The 23,845-nt window shown below is 36.8% G+C and overlaps 1 protein-coding gene across 3 annotated transcripts in view; it reads left to right on the top strand.

Annotated features, from left to right (window-relative positions):
- Positions 1-23,845, top strand: part of DCC (DCC netrin 1 receptor) — a 1,087,479-nt gene that overhangs the window by 981,243 nt on the left and 82,391 nt on the right. For 2 of the 3 annotated variants that reach the window (XM_034642890.1, XM_034642892.1), the window contains exons 20-21: positions 2,321-2,515; positions 7,403-7,435. In XM_034642890.1, coding sequence (XP_034498781.1) covers positions 2,321-2,515; positions 7,403-7,435 — 228 coding nt within the window. The remainder of the gene's footprint in view (positions 1-2,320; positions 2,516-7,402; positions 7,436-23,845) is intronic. The other variant, XM_034642891.1, reaches the window with a different exon arrangement.

A 23,845-nucleotide genomic window follows, 5' to 3' on the forward strand; every position in this document is an offset into this window, starting at 1 on the left:
AGGAAAGAAAGAAAAAAGGAAAGAAAAAATGTAGAATTTACTAAGTAGTCAGTATATAGAAGATAATATAATAGGAATACCCACATATATTAATTTCTTAAAATACATTATCTCACAGCAACTTATTTTCAGATGAGAAAATGGAGGCATACTTAGATTAAGCAAGTTGCTCAAGATTGCAAAGCCAAGAAATGACAGACCTATGAGTTGAGGTCAGGTCTTCCCAAATGCATAGCCTGTTATTTTTTAATATTTTTTTACCACGAAGAAGGAAGAAATGGGTCCTTCGTTATGTATTTATCGATAGACATGATTATCAGAATCAAATTTGAAAGATGAGGAGCTCTCCCTGGGCTGAGCTCCTTGTTGGTAGGCATCATCTCAGTCTTCCAGGTACTTAGCCCCTGAACCATGGAAGAGAATCAGTGATCTGTGGGAAGAAGTATGGAAAAAGACAGAGGAGAGAGGTGGAATTGAACACTTTCTGACACTTTCCTTTTATAATTACAACTACCTCTTTGTAAAAGTAGTCAAAATGACATATGTATGACGTTACATTTTATATGTATTTAGACAAATGTAATTCTACTGTGGGAGTGCCCACTTGAGTGGTCTTACCACCTATGACAGGAGATAGTTCTCATTATTTGGCTAGTTATGGTGAGTAAGAGACATAAATGAAGTAGAAAAAAGTAAGAGGAAAGCTTGAAGAAAGAAGCTTGGACACAGGGAAATGGACACATAGGTACAGAAAGGTCCTGAGAAACCAATGAATTTGTTCCAACCTATGTGGTTATGGAAATCTCTACAGCAAGACTTCAATAATGGATTTAATATTCTTTAAACACACCAAACTCATATATCCAGATGAAATTGTATGCTTTCTCTAAGGCCAATTTTTAAAGTTTTGAATAATGTGCTAGTATATTTTGATTCTGCATCTCAGTTCTCAAATTTACACACACACACACACACACACACACACACACACACACACACGATTGGCTTCCCCATAAATACCAGGAAATCACTTGAAATACAGTTTGGAATTGTCAGTACCTGATGCTTGCATCTTCAATTGTACTTATTTGATGCCAGAACTGTCATTTTTAAATGCTTAATTGAATACTTCTTACAAAGAAAAAAACCCCAAACCCAAGGAGGGCAAATATTTTATTCCCATTTGACAAATCAAGAAAATCAGGAATAAATGTAGCTGACCTGGGATGAGAACAATTTTCCCAACTTTCAGTGTCATTGGGCACTTACAACAGCCCATGATAACTCTACAATTGCATTAAATGTCATGAATGCAAAGCATCTGTGCTTACTGGCTAGAGGATTTCATTCAATAAGTGAGTTTCAATACCTATTATGTGAAGACAATTTTATTGGTTTCTCTGAAGAATAAAAGGTAATATAAGATATGGCTCTTGAACTGAAGGAATGTTTTTATCCTTTTGAAGAGATAAAACACGCAAATAATAAAAGTTAAAAAAAAAAAAGTATAACCAGTACCAGGGTCTTCTATTCAGTAGATGTGATTCTTTGGGGACAAGAATGGAGACTACTCTGACTCAAAAAATATTAGAAGATTTTTATTGATATTGATCATGGGGGCTAAGTTATAAATGAGTCAGAAACAACTCCTTTGCCCAGTGATATTTCACAATCCTGTTTGAATTATAGTATTTAAATTTTAATATTAACCAGAGAGTCCTACAACCTTTGTTAAGTTTTACAGAATTCTTTACCTTGGTCTTTTATCCTTTACTGAGCTCTCTGCATCCTAAGACATTCATAGCTGCAGCAGCATCATCTCAGCGAATGCCCAAAATATACAGATTCCACGTCTCGACTAAAGCGGTGACTCCTGACCTTGCTTGAACACAGAAATCACCTGAGGTGCAGATTGCCAAGGTCACCATTAGCCTATTATGGTATCTACTGCTCTGTAACAGTATCACCACAAATTTAGCAGCTTAAAACACCACACATTTGTTATCTCCGTGTTTCTATCAGTCAGGAATCCTTGCACAGTATTTACAGGCATCAGAATCCTTGTATTTTTAAAGAAGGCAGATATTTTTATTTTGAATGGTCTATTCCATTCTCAGATTCTGCACATTGAGGCAATGATTTGTCTAATCTTTGCAGTATCAAAAGAAATCATTACTTGCTTAACGGAATACTGTAGTTTATACATTGTGAATGTATAATTATCATTGCCAATTATATTTGAGAAATATGAGTGTTTAAAAGTATAAGTATAGCATGCGGTCAGGACACTAAACACAGTCGCATTCGTCTGTTTCCGCAGCTTACATCTTGTTTTATACCTTGGACAAGAACATACCAATTGACGACTGGGTGATGGAAACAATCAGCGGTGATCGGCTTACTCACCAAATCATGGATCTCAACCTTGACACAATGTACTACTTTCGAATTCAAGCACGGAATGCAAAAGGAGTGGGGCCTCTCTCTGATCCGATCCTCTTCAGGACTCTGAAAGGTTTGAATCATTTCCTAGTACAGCAGTGCCTTTCCTTTCCTGTGGGATTGCTGTAAAATACTTATGGAGTCTGCCTTAGGAACTGTCTTTGCCTTCTCTGTGGGCAACATGACTACAATGGCCATTCAAAATAAATTAAAATGTACCTTTTCATGCTGAAAGCCAGCATGTTAGAGAAAGATCTATTGTGTTATCACATTTTCTGGCTTCAACACAAGGCAGGTTTATTTAACTTAACTTTTTTTTCCCCCTCATTTACAATCCTTTTGGAATTTTGTATTGATTTCATGTATATTGGTTCTATTCAAAATATAATGAAACTTTTTAGTCATTTTATGTAAGAAAATAAAAATTAAAAAGCATTGAATTATATGAACGTCCTACTGCTGCCAACTTTAAATGTTTTCTTTGAGGAACTATTGTCCTTATATATAAAAAGAAAATTTGATATGGCAAGACAGAAAATCTCAAACAAAATGAATGTGTTTATTTTAAGGACCTAGGATAGCAACAAGGGGAAAAAAGAGTCTTACAGTACTATTACTAGAAGAAAACGCCCCATGCTTGCAAGAGTAAAAATAGCTGCTCAATTCAAACATAGTTATATGTTCATACAGAAAAAATGCTAAGACCCTAGAACAGTGACTACCTCAAAATAATCTTCATGTTAGTCTTTACTATTTTAGAACAGTGTTATTTTTCTGGAGGATAAATGGCCTCTGTTATTTAGCAATTGAAAAAAATTGAATGCTTCATAGCTGGTATTTAAAGATGTATATTTAGGCATGACGCGTGTTGTTCTGAAGGATACTTGGCTCTTATATCTGTGACCACATTGTGTCGATCTATATATCTGGCTGAGAAGTTGATCATACATGATGGTAAACAACTGAGGATGATTGACATTTTCACCCAGGTGCTTGACATATTAAGAGAAGAGTCTTAGAATAATTGTATAGTCATTCTATTTCCCTAAGAAAGGTACCCTAATAAATAGTGGACTTCTGAATTCTGTTGAGGGAGCTAGCCATTCAAAGCTGGACTTGGTAACAGCTAATCTGAAAGTTCGCCAAGAACACACAAACAAGCATTCAGCCTAAGCCTTCGTGACAGTTCTTAGAGACAGAGTAGAAGATGGGGAGGGAGGAAGGAGGAAATGAACTATCTTCTCTCTGGGTTTTTAGGACTTCATGTCTAAATCAGGTTTCACTCTAAATGAGCAATGGAAAGGAAACTGGTTATTCATTTTGTGGGAGCATGAAATGTAACTAGATACTGTTTCACAAATGCTTCATCTTTATCTATAGACAAGTGCCAAATTAATTTCATGCTTGCATGGTGTGCCAACTAGAGATCTCAGGGAGGGTTTAGGATGACTTAAGGCATCCAAATGTATTAAGCAGCAGAGTGATGAGTTATCACAGGCTTTACAGGCCCACAGTGATAACCATCCTAGAGATTATTTAATGAACTCCATATCTCATTTGGTACTGTTTACCATAAGTGCCCTAAACTCATCTATGAAATTATGTTCAGAACTAAGAACAAATTAAGGAATTTGTTATGTTGTAATAGTTCACAAGAATTATTTCTAATATCCTGATTTGAATGTTTAATATTGTCTATCCTCAGTATGTCATGCTCAATTAATAGTCAATTAGATTTTAAAACAAATCTTGCTCATATGGCAAACCAAGTTTCAGATGTCTTGGTTGCATTCTAAATTATTTACAGATATTGATCTTGCCCATCTTTATCAATAATTGACATTGTACAAGCATGCATCCTGCGTGTTACAATGACAAATACTCTAAGGCAAATAAATTACTCTTAAGAGCCTCGAAGCCACAGTGAACCAAATCTATACGTCATGCTACTGCTCTCTGATTTAAGATTTCCAGTTTCTAAAGCTGTTTCAAAACATAAGGCCTCTGTTCATCAGAATGTAACTTTGTTTGACAGCAAGAAAGGCTCACATGTTATCCTGAAGCTGAGAAAGCTCTCAGTAGTCTACTGGGTAACAGGCAAGTGTTTCATTGCAAATCATACCCCAGGCAGGTGTCTACAAGCTTCATTCTTTCATATGCAGTCTTTGCAAAGACAGGAGCACTTACTACTAGAGACTAGAGTTTTGTCTTTGGTTTTAGCCACCAGCAAGAGAGGTATAGGAAACTCAATCCATAATCACTGGTTAATGAAAAGGACATTTATAATTAAAAAGGGATTAAATTACAATACCCTTGTGTACATGCATGTATGTGGTACATCTGATTGTTTCTTTAGAATGTTAATTAAAAGAATCTTGAATTTGATTCTCTGACCACACAGGACTCTGCAAATACACACCTCTCTTCCCCCAATTATTCCCCTTTGGATACCCATATACAGTGAAATCCTTAGAAGATGTACAAGAGGCATGTCAATCTCTGCCTCTCACATGGGTTGTTCTCTCGGGTAAACTTAGCTTCTCTATGTTGGCCTATCAAATAATAGGAAGAAAGGGCGCTTCTGCTGAAACAGACCAAATTGGAATTCTATAGAGGGACAGAGTCACTTCCTACACACAAAAAAGCAGAGTCTTCAGCAATGAAAGAGCACTAGAGTATAGTCTGCTCTCTGGGCATCTTTTATCATCATTCTGAAATGTGCATCTTTCCCATCCAAGAATATAGACCTGAAAGTTCCATACCAGAACACAGGAAAGTTTTAGTCTTCACATTATTTTTGACAAAATACGTTATTTTCTCGACAAATGGCAGGAGCAAATAAAAAGTCAAGACACAAATTATGATACCTTTAAGCAGGTATTTGTCTTTAATAAAAAGTAACTTTTAGGATATATGTTATCCCTGTTGGAAAATACTCTTTAGTTGATAACTTTTCTTGAGACATTCGGAATTTCTCAAGTCATATCCAGGCCAGATTACTAACAGTAAAACAAATCCAGAAGGTAAGAATGAGGATGACATGGTTGCCCATAATGTATATTCATTTGTTACTTAATAAAAATTTTCTTAGACTATAGATAGTGTGTGTGTATAATTAAAGATGAAGGGAGAAATGAAGAATGAAAATGGGATGAGATTGATTTTCTTCTCTCTCGCTTTCTTTTTTGATGTCATTCCAAACATATCTCCCCTAAATATGAATGCTAATTAGGATAGTTTCTCAAGTGTTTCCTGTTCTGGCTGCCAAACATTTACCCTTCCTGGATTTCATGGTCACATGTGATCCCTGCACATCCTCCTCATTCTTACCAGAGACCTGGTTTGGCACTTACTGACATAGTCTCTTTTCTCAAAATCTACATTAGGATCTCAGTGAAAACCCTATCCCTATCTTTAAACTACAGATAATTCAATTGCCTATCAAAAGCACCTGTCATCAATAATCCCCCAATATTGTAATAAAATGTATCTTGAGAAGCCATTAGTCTTTAATGGGAAACAGGAGAGGAAATCAAGTTTAAAATTACACTGTGACGATTACACTAGGAAAGATTAGGTTGGACAGCTTGGTGAATTAAAAAAAAATAGTATTAAAAAATCTTGAGGAGCTACAATGACATTTATAAAAGTTATTTAAAACTGGTAGAATCTTAATATATAAGCACTCTTTTATGTATACTGTTTTCCAAAGAGTCATTCAGAGTTCAAAGTCTACTACTTATTAAGATAACCTTTCTTGGTCTATCCTTTTTCATAGAATATGTTTACATATTGTTTTAAAATGAAAGAAATTGTAAGTGATAGAAATTTGTAACTAAGTTTAGAATTTGTCCTTCCATGAGGTGACATTCATAAACCTTGCTCATCTGAAAGGGGTTTTTATTAACAGCATCATTTGTTGAGTATTCCCATTCTGCATATTCTTTTGGGCAATGCTATGTCCCATCAATTAGTAAAGGAAGGACTACCACCTCTAAGACCTTTGCTTTATCTTTCAAACAGTAATAATGGATTTGCTGTGAGACTGCAACCCAGAACGAGAGGACCAGGGCGCTTAGGTTCTAGGTTGCTGCCCATGGGAACACTATCATATTTTTCTTGGTGTGAGTTAAACTGAGACATGTAAAGAAGCCAACAGCAAGTGTAGTAGCCTAAATGTCAAGTTTTAGTGCAGTTGAGTTCAATAAACCCAGAAGACTTGAAGCTCGAAGAAACTCAATTGTAGGGGAAATAATTCTAATTGATGGAGATTAACAAACATCTACATTGGTCAAAATGTCCTATCACAATTTCTGTAAAAGCAAGGATATTGTGGATTTACCTTCTATACAGTTATTTTTGGTTAATAGAAAAGAAGCCACTTAAAAATTTTTAAGGTATTTTTTAAATTAAAAAGGTCATTTTCAAGAACATTATTCACAATGCACCTGAAGTTGTGAACAGGTAAGAATTCTCTTCATAAGTTCTAAAAATTTATTTAAACTATTTAGATTAAAACACATTTACGATATTCTGTTATTTTACCCTATCTATGTGAGAATTGATTTCGTTCTCTTGTTGAAAAAAAAAATTGAGGACAAGAAAATAGCTTCTTTACCTTATTTAAAATATATGGGTGATAATTACCTGGTGATCGCATGAGTTTTTATGTATTATATTTTTAATTAAACTTACATGATGATCATTTTGAGTTGATGTGTAGAGGAATGAAACAAATAACATATTTTTAAGAACATGTATCACAAAAACCATTTTCAATTTTTCTCCACTGACTACTGTTTAATAGAAATAATCACATCAACCTTGGTTCCTTATCAATTTTATTTCAACAGGGCTTTGGCCTTGATATGAAAACTTGCTAACAAAACTGTCGATTCGAAGTATCAGCTTTCTTGCTAGGAAGTGTCAATGTCTAATAATATTTCTTTCTCCCCCACAGTAGAACACCCTGACAAAATGGCTAATGACCAAGGTATGGTGGCTCAATCTGTCATCCTTTCTCTCCTTGAATCAATTCTATCTGTTAGAAATGTCAGTCATTATTTTGTATTCCTTTTTTCACCTGGGCCATACACCTGACGAAGCAGACACTGGTGTGATAATTAATCTTGTTAATGAAGTTCTGTTTGGCTGAAGCTGCAGGTCTGTTGGGGAAGATGTAAATTTTCTTGAGAGGAAATTGTTTTGTCTCTATTCTGAAGGACCAATTAAAATGTCAAGCTTCTTTGTATGAAATAAATTTTTAGTCTCTGTCTGCACTTCTGAATAATTCACATTAAGTATAATTAAGCTCAGCATAATTTTCAAGCTGCTCTTACACCCTTTCATGAGCTATGGATTAAAGTTCTGTAGCTCTACAGGGAAAAACCATAAATCAAGTGTGCTTTTTCTCTACAATGAGCTTCTTTTAATAAATAAAAACAAAGTTAGGACAACTTTTTTAGGGCATTGCTATTGTTCATGTTGAAGTCAGAAAGCTTTCACTCAGTGAATCAGATGCTGGTTCGACTGAGAGTATTTTATTCCCCTTCCATTCTTTTGCTAAAAGCTGATTCGTGTAGAGAAATAGGCATGGCTTTACCCAAAGGAAAATGGAGATTAATAAGAGTTATCCATCAATTCACGGGTAGATAAGAATTTGCTATTACCATGATTTTCAGACTGATAAATTATTTTTACACTAAAGGTAATTGGTAGGATTCTAGAGGAGAAAAAGAATAGCTTATGAGCTGTATTTTTTCAGCCTGTTATATTCTTTAAAGAAGGGAGAGTTGGAAAGTATTTTGCAACTTGTTTAGTCGGTTGATGTCCGGATTTTGTCCATATTTGTTGTCTCAGAGTCTACAGTTTGTGTCGTTGTCTCCTGCTTTAGACAATCTCCTGTCAGCAGAACCTGCTTGCAGGCATCATGTCTTAGAAGCCACCATCTTGTAAGATGGAGGAACACATTCTTTTCAATAAGAATACTTTTTAACTTTTAAATATTAAGCATCTGGATATTATGGCTCACTAACAAAGTTTGTCTACATGAATAGTATTTTATTTTATTTTTTTTTATTTTATTTTTTTTCTCCACCTTTATTGAGGTGTAGCTAACAAAAGTGTATAATTTTAAAGCATACGATGTGATGATTTGATATGTACATACGTCTGTATTTCTTTTTTTTAATTTTATTTTATTATATTATGTTAATCACCATACAGTACATCCCCAGATTCCGATGTAAAGTTTGATGCTTCATTAGTTGCGTATAACACCCAGTGCACCATGCAATACGTGCCCTCCTTACTACCCATCACCAGTCTATCCCATTCCCCCACCCCCTCCCCTCTGAAGTCTTCAGTTTGTTTCTCATAGTCCATAGTCTCTCATGTTTCATTCCCCCTTCTGATTACCCCCCTTTTCTTTATCCCTTTCTTCCCCTACCGATCCTCCTAGTTCTTATGTTCCATAGATGAGAGAAATCATATGATAATTGTCTTTCTCTGCTTGACTTATTTCACTTAGCATTATCTCCTCCAGTGCCGTCCATGTTGCAGCAAATGTTGAGAATTCGTTCTTTCTGATAGCTGAGTAATATTCCATTGTATATATGGACCACAGCTTCTTAATCCAGTCATCTGTTGAAGGGCATCTCGGCTCCTTCCATGATTTGGCTATTGTGGACAATGCAGCTATGAACATTGGGGTGCATATGGCCCTTCTCTTTACTACGTCTGTATCTTTGGGGTAAACACCCAGTAGTGCAATGGCTGGGTCATAGGGTAGTTCAATTTTTAACTTTTTAAGGGACCTCCACACTGTTTTCCAGAGTGGCTGTACCAACTTGCATTCCCACCAACAATGTAGGAGGGATCCCCTTTCTCCACATCCTCTCCAACAATTGTTGTTTCTTGCCTTGTCTATCTTTGCCATTCTAACTGGCGTAAGGTGGTATCTCAGTGTGGTTTTGATTTGAATTTCCCTGATGGCTAATGATTTTGAACATTTTTTCATGTGTCTGTTAGCCATTTGTATGTCTTCATTGGAAAAGTGTCTGTTCATATCTTCTGCCCATTTTATGATTTGTTTATTTGTTTCTCGTGTATTGAGTTTGAGAAGTTCTTTGTAGATCTTGGATACCAGTCCTTTATCTGTGGTGTCCTTTGCAAATATATTCTCCCATTCCGTGGGCTGTCTCTTAGTTTTTTTGACTGTTTCCTTGGCTGTGCAGAAGCTCTTTATCCTGATAAAGTCCCATAAGTTCATTTTATCTTTTATTTCTCTTGCCTTTGGAGATGTGTCGTGAAAAAGGTTGCTCTGGCCGATGTCATAGAAGTTGTTGCCTATGTTCTCCTCTAGAATTTTGATGGATTCCTGTCTCACATTGAGGTCTTTCATCCATTTGGAGTTTATTTTTGTGTATGGTGTGAGAGAGTGGTCAAGTTTCATTCTTTTGCATGTAGCTGTCCAATTTTCCCAGCACCATTTATTGAAGAGACTGTCTTTTTTCCACCGGATGTTTTTTCCTGCTTTATCAAAGATTAGTTGCCCAAAGAGCCGAGGGTCCATTTCTGGGTTCTCTATTCTGTTCCATTGGTCGATGTGTCTGTTTTTGTGCCAGTACCATGCTGTCTTTGTGATCACAGCTTTGTAGTACAGCTCGAAATCCGGCATTGTGATGCCCCCAGCTTTGTTTTTCCTTTTCAACAGTTCCTTGGAGATTCGGGGCCTTTTCTGGTTCCATACAAATTTAAGGACTATTTGTTCCAGTTCTTTGAAAAATGTCCTCGGTATTTTGATCGGGATAGCATTGAAAGTGTAGATTGCTCTGGGTAGTATGGACATTTTAACTATGTTAATTCTTCCAATCCATGAGCATGGAATATTTTTCCATCTTTTTATGTCTTCCTCAATATCTTTCAAAAGTGATCTATAGTTTCTAGGATATAGGTCCTTTACGTCTCTGGTTAAGTTAATTCCAAGGTAACGTATGGTTTTTGGTGTTATTGTAAATGGGATGGATTCCCTAATTTCTCTTTCTTCAGTCTCGTTATTCGTGTAGAAATGCAACTGATTTCTGGGCATTGATTTTGTATCCTGCCACCTTACTGAATTGTTCTATAACTTCTAATAGAGTAGTATTTTATTTAATGATTCTGTGTTCAGATTTGTCCCTGGGTCCTTACATCACACCTCCGCTTTAGAGAACATGGCTGGGACTTCACACATGGAAGTAATAAAAGTGAACAATACACAGAAATACCTACCCAGAGTTCACATTCCCATGAATCACCTAAACTTACTTCCTGCTTACATCTACTTAAAATATTTTTGTAAGATCAATATCTACTAAATGGTAATATTTGTAAACTATTAATGATGAATACTGATCAGTTAGCCTGTATTTACTTAGGTAAATTAAATATTAGTGCTGGCCAGATCCAAAGCTGGAAAAATTAACTAGCAGAAGTAGTTTTATTATTTCATTTATAAAATAATTGAAACAACTTTGCATAGCCTTCTTAACTTAAATGAGTTTAGAACTTCCGCAGGCGGATAATTCCTAATTTTTGAAATTATATTTAGAGAAATATATAGAGAAAGAGAGAGAAAACAAACCAAAAAAAATTTTTAAGTCAGTGAGCCAGATGAAATGTTACATTATTAGCTACTTGTGCAACGAGGTTCATGCCCAAGGTTCTGAATAAATGGATTTTTCTGCTATTTTTTAGTTAACTGTTTTGTTTAATGTTATTTTAAGCTACCAAAAGTATGTTTTGTAAAGTGGTCCTTTTATAAAAGGGGAAGAAAGAGTAAATTATTCCCCAGTCTCTCTGATCACACACTCTCCATAGATTTTTCTCAGATTTTCATATCAATAGTGAAATCAGATCTGTTGTCAAGGAAAAAGTAATTCTCAAGAATTATTGCCAGTGGCTAAGTCTATTAATATTATTTGGGCAATTGTTCTTTTTCTTTAAACCACTTAAAAGATTCTGTTGCATATTATACCACTCGGTGCCTTATTCAATCACAGCTGGTATACAGTTGTTCAAACTGATAGGTTCTAAATTTTACATCAAACTCAAATCACTTGTACAATTGAGAGGAACTGACAACAGATAATTTTGTGGTTATAAATAAGATCTTTAAATTCTTACAAAGAAAGCATATAAAATTTACTGGCCATCAAAAGCTCTTTGTAAACAAAATCAGTCTTCTGCATTGATGACCGTGTAGAAGGAAAATAACCCAGATTGAAGATCCTTCTAAGACTGATGAAAATAAGAGGAAAAAAGCCATTCTGAATGTTCCCACTCTTAGCACAGAGCAAATAATTTGAATATGTTTTATGGTGCCCACTGTTAGACCTCTTTACCCCTCCCCATGATGAAGTGATCCCACTGTTACATCTATGACAGGAGCTGAATTTCTGTTGAGAGAAAATTCAACACCTTGGGTCAGAGTGAACCTTGCAAAGATGAATCCTAAATAGAAAAACAGGAGGTCGAATTTAATTTACATGCAAGAGAGGAGGAAAAGTTTTGATCATTTTCATGAAGTATCTTTGTAGACTTTTGTCACAATTACTTTTTCTTCGAATCTGATATATGTCCTGAAGTACATAAACGGAAAAACAAGAAGTCAGTTATATTTGAATCAGCTGTAATTTGAGGAAAATATTTTCTCCCAAGTAATAGCCATAGTATTTGAAAATGATAGACAATTTGCATTGAACTCTTTTTTTTTCCCCTTGTGTAGTTATAAATTGATCATAGATAGCATTTTCTTATCTCTCTAATCTCAGCCTCCTCTGGAATTCCCTGTTTTTTGCAGCCCCTTATCTCTTGTTACACATCCTAATTTTTTTCTCTAGTCTCTTCCAGGCACAAGTGACTAATAAGTTTGAAGGTAATCATGAGATTTTAGAGATTAACCACAGAGTTTAATTTTTAGGCAGGTCAGGTTGGATAGAGAAATTGTATGGGCTATGTGAAGTGAGTGCAGAGGACATAGAAATGCTGTGCTTTTTCCCCCACTTTTTTATTTTTCACATTTTGGTAAAAACCCTGTCAATTTGTGTATGTGTGTGTGTGTGTGTACGTGTGTAATGGTAAAATGAACTCTTGTGAAGCCCTGCCACTGTCTCTGTTCACAGAATTCTCATTTAATCCTCACTGTGAGATAGAGTTATTGTTCTCATCTTAGCAATGAAGAAGCTGAAACTCAGAGAGTTTCAGTCATTTGTCTGTAGACACACAGCTAGTAAGTAGCAAGGCCATGATTCAATCCCTGTTCTTAAGCACAGAATATGTTCATCCCGTATATGTAGATGGATGCATACACAACCACACAGTCATGTTTAACATGTATTTATAAGGTTGCTATATCTGAAGTCTGTGTGTGGTTATCTTCCCAGTATCCACTCTCCTTTCCCCATCTCTGTGAATAATCCAAAGAACAAAGAATCAAACAGCTTTCACTCTGGGGTCATCTTGTTAGTGGGAAGTCACAGCACTAAGCATGTGATCCTGACAGTCAGGTATCTTGGGAAACACAGGGATGGTGCTAATTCCACTGCCTTAGTCAGCTCAGGCTGCTTATACAAAATGCCACAGACTGGGTGGATTAAACAACAGAAATCTACTTCTCACAGTTCTAGAGGCTGGAAGTCCCAGATCAAGGTCCAGCCTAGCTGGTTGCTGATGAGAGTGTGCTTCCTGGCTTGCAGACAGGTGTCTTCTTGCTGTGTCCTCATAGGGCACAGGGAGAGCCGGCTCTTTCATATCTCTTTCCCTCAGATCAGGGCCCTACCCTTGTGACCTCATTTAGCCTTAATTACTTCCACAGGGCCTCACACTGGGTGTTAGGAATTCAGCATATGATTCTGGGGGGCCGGGGAGGAGCACAACGCAGGTCACAGCATCCACCTTCAAAAAGGAAGGTGTTCTACCGCTCTCACTGATTATCTCCCCAGTGTTTCAGATGAGAGGTGGAAGGCAGTGCTTTGCCTGAGGTCACACAAATAGAGTTGTGGGCAGAGTGGGTGCCAACATGTTTTTCTCTGGCTCCCAGAGTGTAGTCTGTCCACTGTAGACTGCTCTCTGTATGAAAAAAATGCAGCTCTTTGATTTTCTGTAATGAGATTAAACCTTTTAGAGTTTCTCACAGAAGCATTTATTAAAGCCTCTGTTTGGGGTTGCAATGGAGGATAGCTCTAACTATAAGATATGACCAATTCTCAGAAGTGATTATCAGATAAAACTTCTAGTCTTAAAGGATTGCTTTTACATCCTTATATTCTGTTTAACCCCCAAATGTTGTTCTCCACTATGAGGCATCCGTGTGTAAAATGTGGTCATTCTTAGCATGAGCAAAGATGTCTACAAGGTCATGGGTATTTCCGTATCTGCCCACTGAGGCACGCACAGTAAGTGCTAGGGCCACATCACAGGACCTGAAAGAGGGCAGGAACCTTTATGAAATGATCTGTGTCATTGCTGAGATGAATCAGGAAGAAAATGCTTGCTTCAGGCACTCTCAAGTGTCTCTCCATCTCCATAGCCTGTGGAAGGGTGATCTAAAACACCAGGGCTACAGAGGAGGTAAAAGTTCATAGGCCAGTTTATAGCTGTAGATGCAGGTGGCCTACTGAGCACTGCCCTCCCACCAGGAGGAAGAATTACTCACTTCTGAATCATGGTAACGGCAGATAATGGCCTGGCTTTCCCATCAGCACTCAGTGGGTACTCCAAGAGTGGTGGAATGGGCTTGGAGACCTCAAATTCTAGTGCCATCTTGCCACTGTGACCTCCTGTGTGACTGACCTCTCTCAGGATCCTCACCGGTCAAATGATGACTTTAACCCAAAATATCTTTTGTTTTCTTTCAAGATTTCAGATAATTACACTTGAGGGTTGGGGGTTAAGGTAAAAAACCCAGGCCTAGCATCTTCCCATAGCGTAGTGCTTCACGTTTTTAGCATTCCCAGGATGCATCAATCATTCTTCTATGCACTGTTCGTGTGCTATCACATCTTCATAACATCCTTCCAGATATAGAAAATGATACACAGAGATGCTCAAACTTGCCCAAACACTCACAGTACGTAAGAGATTAGCCCGAGGTACAGACCCCGGTTAAATAATTTGAGAGCCTCTGCCCTTAACCACTGTATAATTTCTGGAAATGCAGTGAGTTAATTGGTTCCTACTTTGTTATCAAGAAACTAAAACCTAAATGGCATCACCATACATTCACCTAGTTTAAAGTTCTTTGTCTTTCCTCAGTAGGGTATTCAGGCAAACTACTTAACACTACACCTGCCATTGTACACTTCAACGGGTTTTATCTCATGAATAAACAGAACGTTAATTGTTTCCAATTTCAAGGAAATAGGGTTTTCAAGGCAGTCTAGTCAAGCTTGGAATTTAGTTGATGTAATCCAGACCATGCAGGGTTTGGATTACACCAGCCAGGGTGCTATTTGAAAAATTGAAGCCTTTAGCACCTTTTGATGGGAGCTGTTTAATTGAAAATTAAAACCTCTTTTTACCCTATTATTGCTCATAGTTTCAACTACTTTATTATTCAATTGCCGCTACACCCCCTTGAAAGAGAGCTATTCTCACCTGTGCTTTTCTCAGGTCCAAAATTTTGCAATTCTAGAAATTATGATTACGGTGTAAAAGTAGGGGTGAAAAATGAGTAGTGTGCTTTCGATAAAGTGTTGAGGTGCTTCTCGTGTTCCCAGCAAGCAGTCAAGTAGCTGCCTAAATCAACCTCTCAGGAGCTTTTGTGTTTCAATACATAACTTTGAAAGAAAACACATACTCAGTACTTGTAAGAATTGATGCGATTCATGGCATAATTGTAACTTTCTTAGACCCGAAAGATAGGCAGTTTTGTTAACAAGCCCTCAAAAAGATTTCTTAAACAAGTTCTTTTTGTAAGAACCTCTCTGTTGCTGAATGTCCTTCTTTGCTGTAGACATTAGCCAAATACCAGGTTCCTGGCTTGATTTTTCTTCCCACTACTCTTAGACCTGGACTCTGCCTCCTCGATTTTCTCTCCAAATAGATGGCTCACCAGTGCTTATGGAATAAAGTCAGTTCTTTGACATTAAGACCCCAACTGCCCTTTTTAGCCTCAAGACTAGTTCATCCCTCTGCATACATCACAGTCTATTAGCAAAAATGTATAAATCACTTGGGAAAGGTGTGTTTTCCCAACTCCATGCTCTAACTGGTACCATCCTCTCAGCTTTAGCCATACTTTCTCTCTTTCTCTGAGTCAGGTCCTCATCTTCTAAGGCTCCTTTTCCCATTCTGCTTTTTTTCCAAGAAACCTTTTTTGCCCTTCCAGTCTTTTGTTCTTCTCTATGTCCATAACACCCAACTTATTCCTTGCTCTGTTCTTCGTTTCTTACAGTTCGCTATTTATATTCCCAACCTCTGGGCCAGGTTGTAAATTCCTTGATGGCAGAGGACTGGTCTGAGTCACACTGTTGTCCCACCTCCCAGTCTCTAATTGATAATCTGTCATATTGTAGTTCTTTGGTAAGCGTTTGTTGAACTGAATTAGAACACACATCTTTGAGGAAACAGTCACAGAGTAATCTGAAAAGAAAGACTACTATCTGATCAAAAGTATAGTTTGGACCTAAAAGCGATAATGCTCAGGGCTATGGATACTGTGTATGTTACTGATCTTGGAGAAGATGAAAAGCGATGTGAAAATATGTTTCCAATAAGGCAAAAATATCTTGAATATTCATCTATTAAGTTAAAGCTAAACAGGAAAACAAGTTCTCTTTAATTCAGAAAATGGTGGTCACATTCGTAGATGATTTTGACCTCCTGTGCATTTTTCTTGATCTCTACCCTTCCTGTCATTTCTTATTAGCAGAAAATTTATTTTTCTTGCATTTCTCTGGCTGCTTGTAATTCTGAGTACAGAAAGGAGAAAAATCAAAACTAATGGGTGTTGATAAGGTTTTAAAATTTCAAACATGAAGTATGAAAAGAACTGGACTCACTTTGACAGCGTGCTGGTAACTATGTACCTAGCATTGTGCTGGGTGTGACGAAGCATGAGAAAGAAGTACAGTTCCACGGGTCTGTCTTCAAGAAGCATGCAATGTAGCTAGGAGGAGTATGTAAATACTCTCAGCCCAACATTAAAAATACAAAATGTGAGATTAAGTGGTACCATCTCATATATATCGTTATTATAGGGTTTGAGATGGGCAGTCGCTATCGATAATAGCAGAAAAGACTCCTTAAACCCAAGACTGGACTTTCAATATATGAATAGAACTGGATTCAACACAAATGATTGTGGAGGGAAAGATTATTTGAGCCTTTATTTAGAGGAATCCTAGAATTGGAAAATCAAAATGCCAAGAAGCTGTTCAAAGAGTGAGGACTGCAAGATGTATTCAGGGGACAGTTAGGGTACCACTGTGCAGAATAAGGCACAGTGGTAGAGAGAGTGAGAGAAAGAGAGAGAGAGAAATTGGTGAGGCTTTTGCTCTTTCCCTCTGCTCGAACACAGCGGTTCTCTGGCTTTCCTACACATCAGGTGTGTACGATCCACACTAGCCACTGAAGATCAGCGTGCTTACCTGGATCCAGAACCCTGCAAACTGCATTCACTCTTGGCTGCTCACACCTTGCTTCCCGGGGGAGGGGGGTGTGAGAGTGTGGGGCAGGAGAGGAAAGGAAGATGTGGAATAGGAATAGGAAGAGGGCCTAAGTATCCCTGATCTTTGAAGAGTTTTCCTAGCCTTATTTGCCCACTTCTGCTGTGCCCTTCTGAACTATCACCTTTACTTGTCCCAGTGCTCAGCATGGTTACAAACTGAACTAGTTCCTTTTTCTTCCAAAACCTGTGGTGTTCTGTGTGTCCTATTGAAAATGAAGCTACCATTTCAAGTCACAAACCACAATCAACTTTGAGAGATGCTCTAATTTTTGTCCAACTCATGTCCCGGTCCTTCTTTTATTTATTAATTCACCCACTAATAGTAAAATCATCATCATCAGAGTCAGTCCTATTCAGCTGCTTAAAATGAGTATACTTGTTAGTCTTTCTGAGCCACAGTTTACTCACCCATAAAATGGAACTAAAAGTGTCTGCCTCGTGGATTCATAATTAATATTATTCTTATGCTACTTATTACAACAGTCTCTTATAATTTGTTCTTCACATTCAGCCATAGTACTTTTTCTAAAACACATACTTAATTGAGTCACTTTTCTGCATAAAATATCTGTAATGGATCTCTGTCTTCTGAGGATAAGTTCTAGAGTCTTTGGTGGAGCATATAGGGAGTTTAATTATTTCATATGTGCCTGCCTTTCTAAGCTTACCCACCTCACTCTTTTCTACCTGATCTACTCATCTTTTAATTCTCAATTCAGATGTCACCCTGAAAAGTCTTTCATCATTTTACTAGGCATAAATGGTCAATCATCCCGTTTTTCCATTGTGGCACCCTACTTACAATATTTTTAAAACTTTTGGCCATACAATATAGTTATTATTACTCAACACTTTTCCCTTACTAATTTATGAGCCTTTGCAATAGTCACTTTATATCCCCAATGCTTAGAACAAGGGGTCCATTCAATACATTTGTTGGCTAGATGGATGGAGCATGAGCTGATACATGAATGAAAAATTATGCTCCAAGAGTGTCATTATTTATATATACTAGCAGCACAACCAGTGTGACCCTGACATTCTAGTGCTTTCCTACTGTAGTTGCAACTTCCTGACACACAGTCACTTGGAGAAGAGCGAGCTTTCATGCTGTTTCGTTGCTTCTCCTTGCACTGTTTGGTAACTTCACTCAGACACAAGCATATTTCACACTGCCTTTGGGATAAGCTTGTTGACCATCCAGGTAGGGGAGATTTTCATAATCATGATCATTCAGTGGCTTTTGATAACAGTTGTTCTTTTATAATCCATGAAATATTCTTTCTCATCCTCCATGTTTTAGTCTGGTGAATGATCTAGCTCTTGGGAAGACCAAGTCATCCAAGAGAGTGCCCAAGTTTAGAGAAATAGGAGGGTTTTTAGATTTTGATAAAAACAAGGCTGCATCTAAAAGTGATGTCTTAGACCCATATACTGGCCATTATTCTGATATAGTATAGGCAAGAATGCATACAAGGAGAGAGGAGAAAACTCCACAATCACCATATCATTGTTATTGTATATGTATTTTTTTTTCTTTTCATCTCATTGGCTGACATCTATGTTCAGGAATCCAGAAACCAGTTAGTCTGGCATAGTGCTGCTTTACTCTGATGCTTTCAAAGAAGAAGAAGGCAATGCTTGAAAGCTTTTTTCCCACCTTAGAACATTTCTCAGGTAACTCTTCTTCACCTGTCAATTGCCACACTGCAAAAAACTTCAGGAAGTCAGGACCCAAAATCAAACTGAGATGTCAACCAAGAGCCAGGAATCAGGGGGTTCATTAATTGAAATCATTAATGTCTACGATGACTATAATTTCCATTTTGCCTAGGAGTGTCCTGATTAATACCTAGATCCAAGCAAAATTGACAATAGGACCCTCTTTCATTCTTAAAGTGGCCTGATATATCGTAACTATATTGTCACCCAACTCATGATGTTTGTAGGTAGAAAAATAATCTTAGATTTTAGATTGATTTCTCAGGATTTTAAAAATGAATTTGCTTTTCACTGTAGTCTCTTCTGTCCATATTTTATTGTGTAAAGTCAGAAGTTGGAACTCCAAAAAAAAAGTGTTTCTCATGGTCAAGGAAAAGATGGACAATCACATATCTTACATTGTGTCTAATTCAGAGTAGGTCACCAAATACATTCCCATTCTCTTGCCACAGGTGCCAAATATAAGATGTTTTGAAAAAGGAAGGCAAAAAGGATTTGTTGAGCACTGAGTCTCAATATGTGGCAGACACGTTAGCTTCTCTTACATATGTGGTAGTAGCATTCTAGTTTCTTTCAATCAATGAGCTTTCTTTCATGTTTACTTGAAAACAATGTGTTGAGGAAAGCTCATTAATTCTTTTCCATTAATATATGTTTGAAATATCCTAGGCATGAGTTATGATTTCCCTTCCTGGCTTTTAGATATCCTGATGCCTTTGTTCAAAGTCAGCAGTTTTATCAACTGCATGATGAATTGATCTCTTAGACACTTTTCCAGCCTCTGAAAAATCATCTGCTTCAAAATAGATCTCCATATGATCTGTGTATTAGACCATAAAACTGTATTCAGGTGTTATTAATAGGTATCCTTTATCCACTAGTACACAGGACACAAAATCAATTCAATTTCCATCATTATCACCAGAATTATTTTCAGAGAATGAATTCTAAGATCAAGAAGATACCTCAGTGCTCTGCATCCTTGGGAGAATGTCTAGCGAACATTTGTTAGATGACCAATCTGTTCATTCGATTTAGATTATGGACCATATGTTTTTCTCAGGATTGATTGTGTGGGTGCCATTCTGGAGGATCCTCTCCTAGCCCCACTCAGGGAAGATAGATTAAGGAATATTTCAGAACTACCACCTCCAGTTTTCTCCATGTCCTCCACACATTAATTTTCCATTAAGTCCTCCCTGAATTTGTAGACATCTACTCAGAAAAACCAGACTCTAAAAATCCCAATTGAATTCATCTTTGTTAGGTGCTGATAATTTTTTTTTATCATGGGAAATATTCTCCATCTGCCCATGATTGTTAAAAGTAGGGACTTAATGTAAACATTAATGTTTCATTTTATACAAACACACACACAGACACACAACACAATAAAAATATAAAAACAATATTTTAAGGGATATGTAAGAACAAGAACATAGAAAATAACTTGTAGTAGTTATGACTTAAACTCTTGTTCACATTCATAATATATCATTGAGCATTGTAACTCACATTAGTCATCAAGCCTTGAGAACACTGTATACATGTCACTTTGGTAAACACCAAGGAATATCACAATAAGCACATTTCCTACAGGAAGTCGTATTACCTCTGCCCACTTTTCCCCTGAATCCAGAGGGCAAATGGCAGGGAAATCATGGAGATTTTAACTTGTGCCCAAGGAAGCGTATGTCTCTTGCCAAAATAAAAAACAAACAAACAAAAAAGATGAAAAGAAGTCTTCTACTGAGATCTATCCTTTATCCCTAAAGAAAATATAAAAGTTTACTCTTTAAAAGACTTTATAATACTATAAAAACGCAGGTCAAGGGGAGGGACATGAAATTTTGGGTGTGGACTCACCTAATACGTACCTATATAAAATAAATTTAGAAATATATAAATAATTTTAATAACTCTTAAAATAGTTATACACTTCCTCTTTTCAAAGTTGACCATTTGTTTTATTGTTCTTTCAGAAAGTACCATTTCCTGGTTTCAAAACCTAAGGAAAAGTACAAAACATCTGTTTTAATTATCAAAAATTTCTTGAAGAAGTGATTTTTGCTTGAAATTATCTGGATAAAATACCTAGTTGGTTATATGATATATGAATTCATTACTCTTTAGCATCTTGATTCCTTTCCTCACCCTCATTTCCATTACTAAGAAAAGATGGGTACAGAATAACACAAGAATTCTTCACATTCTTCAGAATATAATATTTTATTCATAAAGTACATTCTGATTACTGTGTCGCATAAAGTCATGATACTAATTCTATAAAAAAGAAAAAAAAAGAAAATCTGCCCATTTCCAATTTTTTGAACCATATTGAGCTTTATTTGAATACAAAAAAGTCGGTATACATTAAAATGTATTACATTATTTCTAGAAATGCTATATATAAATTTCATATACTTATTGGGAATTTTTAATTTTGAAAAATGTTAGAGATTTAATGCAATATGCAAAAAAATCAGGAGTTTTAACCTAATATAACTGTAGAATACATAAGACTGAAAATAATACATTATTTTCATTTGCATGTAGTTCTTTCAACAAGACTAGACAAATAAAAAAATTGTAATTAAACCTAATAGTGATTTTATAGTAAAAGAAGGGTTAAGTTGTTCTTAAATCTTTGAAGTCAGCACAAATTAAAAACCATCTGCAGCTGGTGTTTAGATCCTATATAGGATCGGGATACAGTGAACCAACTCGATCCGTCATGGCAGGATCCTCCCTTAATACATGTTTTTATATTATCATTTCCCTGAGGATCTAGGACTGTGCCTTGCATTTATCAGGCCCTTAATAAATTTTTAATGAATTATTACCAGTTTTATGCTCCACTAATAAAACAAAGACCTCTGGGATCAGACAGTACTTTATACTTTTGCGTCAACTGACTTTCCATCTTGCAGAATTGCATTCATCTTCTGTTTCCCTAGCTCAATGCTTATGAGATTAACCAAGTTGACTTAACACACTCAGTATTTGATCCACATCAAAAAGCCCTTAAAAATGCTTTGAAGTGCAAGCAATGACACTCAGTGTCCTCTTTGGTCTTCAGTGTCCCCTCATTTGACAACTTTGTGGTTCTTGACTTGGAGCAATGGGAGAGTTTTTTTTGGTTTGTTTTAGCTTATTATTTTTCCCCACAAAGGAAGCCTTTCTGGAAGTTAAAACACATATTTTAGAGAATAGAAACATACTAGCACACAGTTAAAATTTTATTCTCACGTCTTTAGATGAAGAGATTCCCGGTCTCACCAATATCCCAGAAATGAGTTTTGTGTTTCCTTACTGAAGTGGTTCAAGGACTCTAAATTACCATAAATCCAATCTTGCTTGCTGATGATATCAAGTTTCTTTAAAGTACTTTCTGTTGGGTTTGTTAAGAGTTACTTAATTTTCTTTTGTGGTATCAATCTAATTATAACCAACAAAAAGTTAAGCAATGTCAATACACTAGATTGCGTGGGTAGAATGCTCACGTTTTAGGCTGCCCTCTGTTAGGTAGAAAGCATTTCTAGAATACCTTTATCTGACTTAGAGCTCTAACCATATGATACTTGATTTTCTCCTACCTATTGAAATTCACAGTGTAATCAATAGCCTTGCTAAATCCAGGGGGTGCTCTACTCATAGAGCTTTGCGTCTGAGTAATATATGGACGTGTTTGTGGGCTTGTTTTTTCATCTTCCCACAAACTAGTTGGGAGATGGAGAAGCTTCATTAAAAAGACATTTGTCAGGATGCTAGAGGAAAAGGAAAATCCTCCACAGACTATTTACCTAATTTCCAGCCAATACAGGATTACTCCCACCAGGAATCATTTATTGCTTTACTGGCCTAAGTGATGGGACTGTTAGCATCTCTTTTGGCTGACTGCCTTGCAGTCGAGTTGCTTTCAGATGTGAGAAAAGCTATCTTAATATTCATACAGAACTTCCATCTCACTTCATTTCTTCCAACATTGATCTTACACTGTCCCATGGGCAAAGCGTATCCTCTGTTTGTTGAAACCCCAAATGTGTCAGAGTCACACAAACAAGGTATTTGGGAAAGGCTTGTCCACATTTTAGTCAGCCCACCAAAATATTCACATTTGCTCCTTATTTCATTTGCTTCTCTCCTGCCTTTCCCCATGGGGAGCCTTCATCCTAATTCCTGCTTTATACAGACTCACAGTCACTGGCCAGCAGATTTTAAATTTACCCATTTATGCTGAAAACAGAAGATGATGTGATTGGATTAATGTATGCATTGCTTGTTGGAAGCTTGACATCCTAACTTCAGCTCTGGCTTGATAGGAAAAGAATTTCTAAAATTCCGAATGTATGGTCTGTTAACAAGATTTAAGTTGTTCCCTCATAACTGTTTTGCAAATAAAACAATGAGATCTTGGGAAAGCATTAGCAAGAGGAGTGTTCCAGGAGGCCAAAGACTATCCCAAGAGCAGGACTTGAAAGTCTTAAAAAGAAGAAAACTAGGGGCGCCTGTGTGGCGCAGTTGATTAAGCATCTGACTCTTGGCTTTGGCTCAGGTCATGATCTCAGGGTCCTGGGTCTGACTCTTGGTTTTGGCTCAGGTCATGATTTCAGGGTCCTCAGATCAAGCCCCGCCTCAGACTCCATGCTCATTGCAGAGTCTGCTTGAGATTTGCTTTCTCCCTCTGCTCCTCCCACTTATACTCTGTCTCAAATAAATTAAAAATCTTAAAAAAAAAAAGAAAGAAGAAGAAAAATAAAATCTATGCATGTGAGAAAACGACCTATGTTATGGTGACTGACCGGTCAGTTGCCTTCCTCTGCACCATCCGCTGATTGTAACTGCTCTCAGAAATAACCCTCTGAAGTGAATAAACAGATTATTAGCTGTATTCTTGTATGTGTTTGCATATAAATTCAACTCCCAAATGTGTTCCTATAAATTGTCAACCTAATAGATATTCTAGAATTC

Source organism: Ailuropoda melanoleuca, chromosome 14 (genome assembly GCF_002007445.2).
Source record: "Ailuropoda melanoleuca isolate Jingjing chromosome 14, ASM200744v2, whole genome shotgun sequence".
In the NCBI taxonomy this organism is placed as follows: Eukaryota; Metazoa; Chordata; class Mammalia; order Carnivora; family Ursidae; genus Ailuropoda; species Ailuropoda melanoleuca.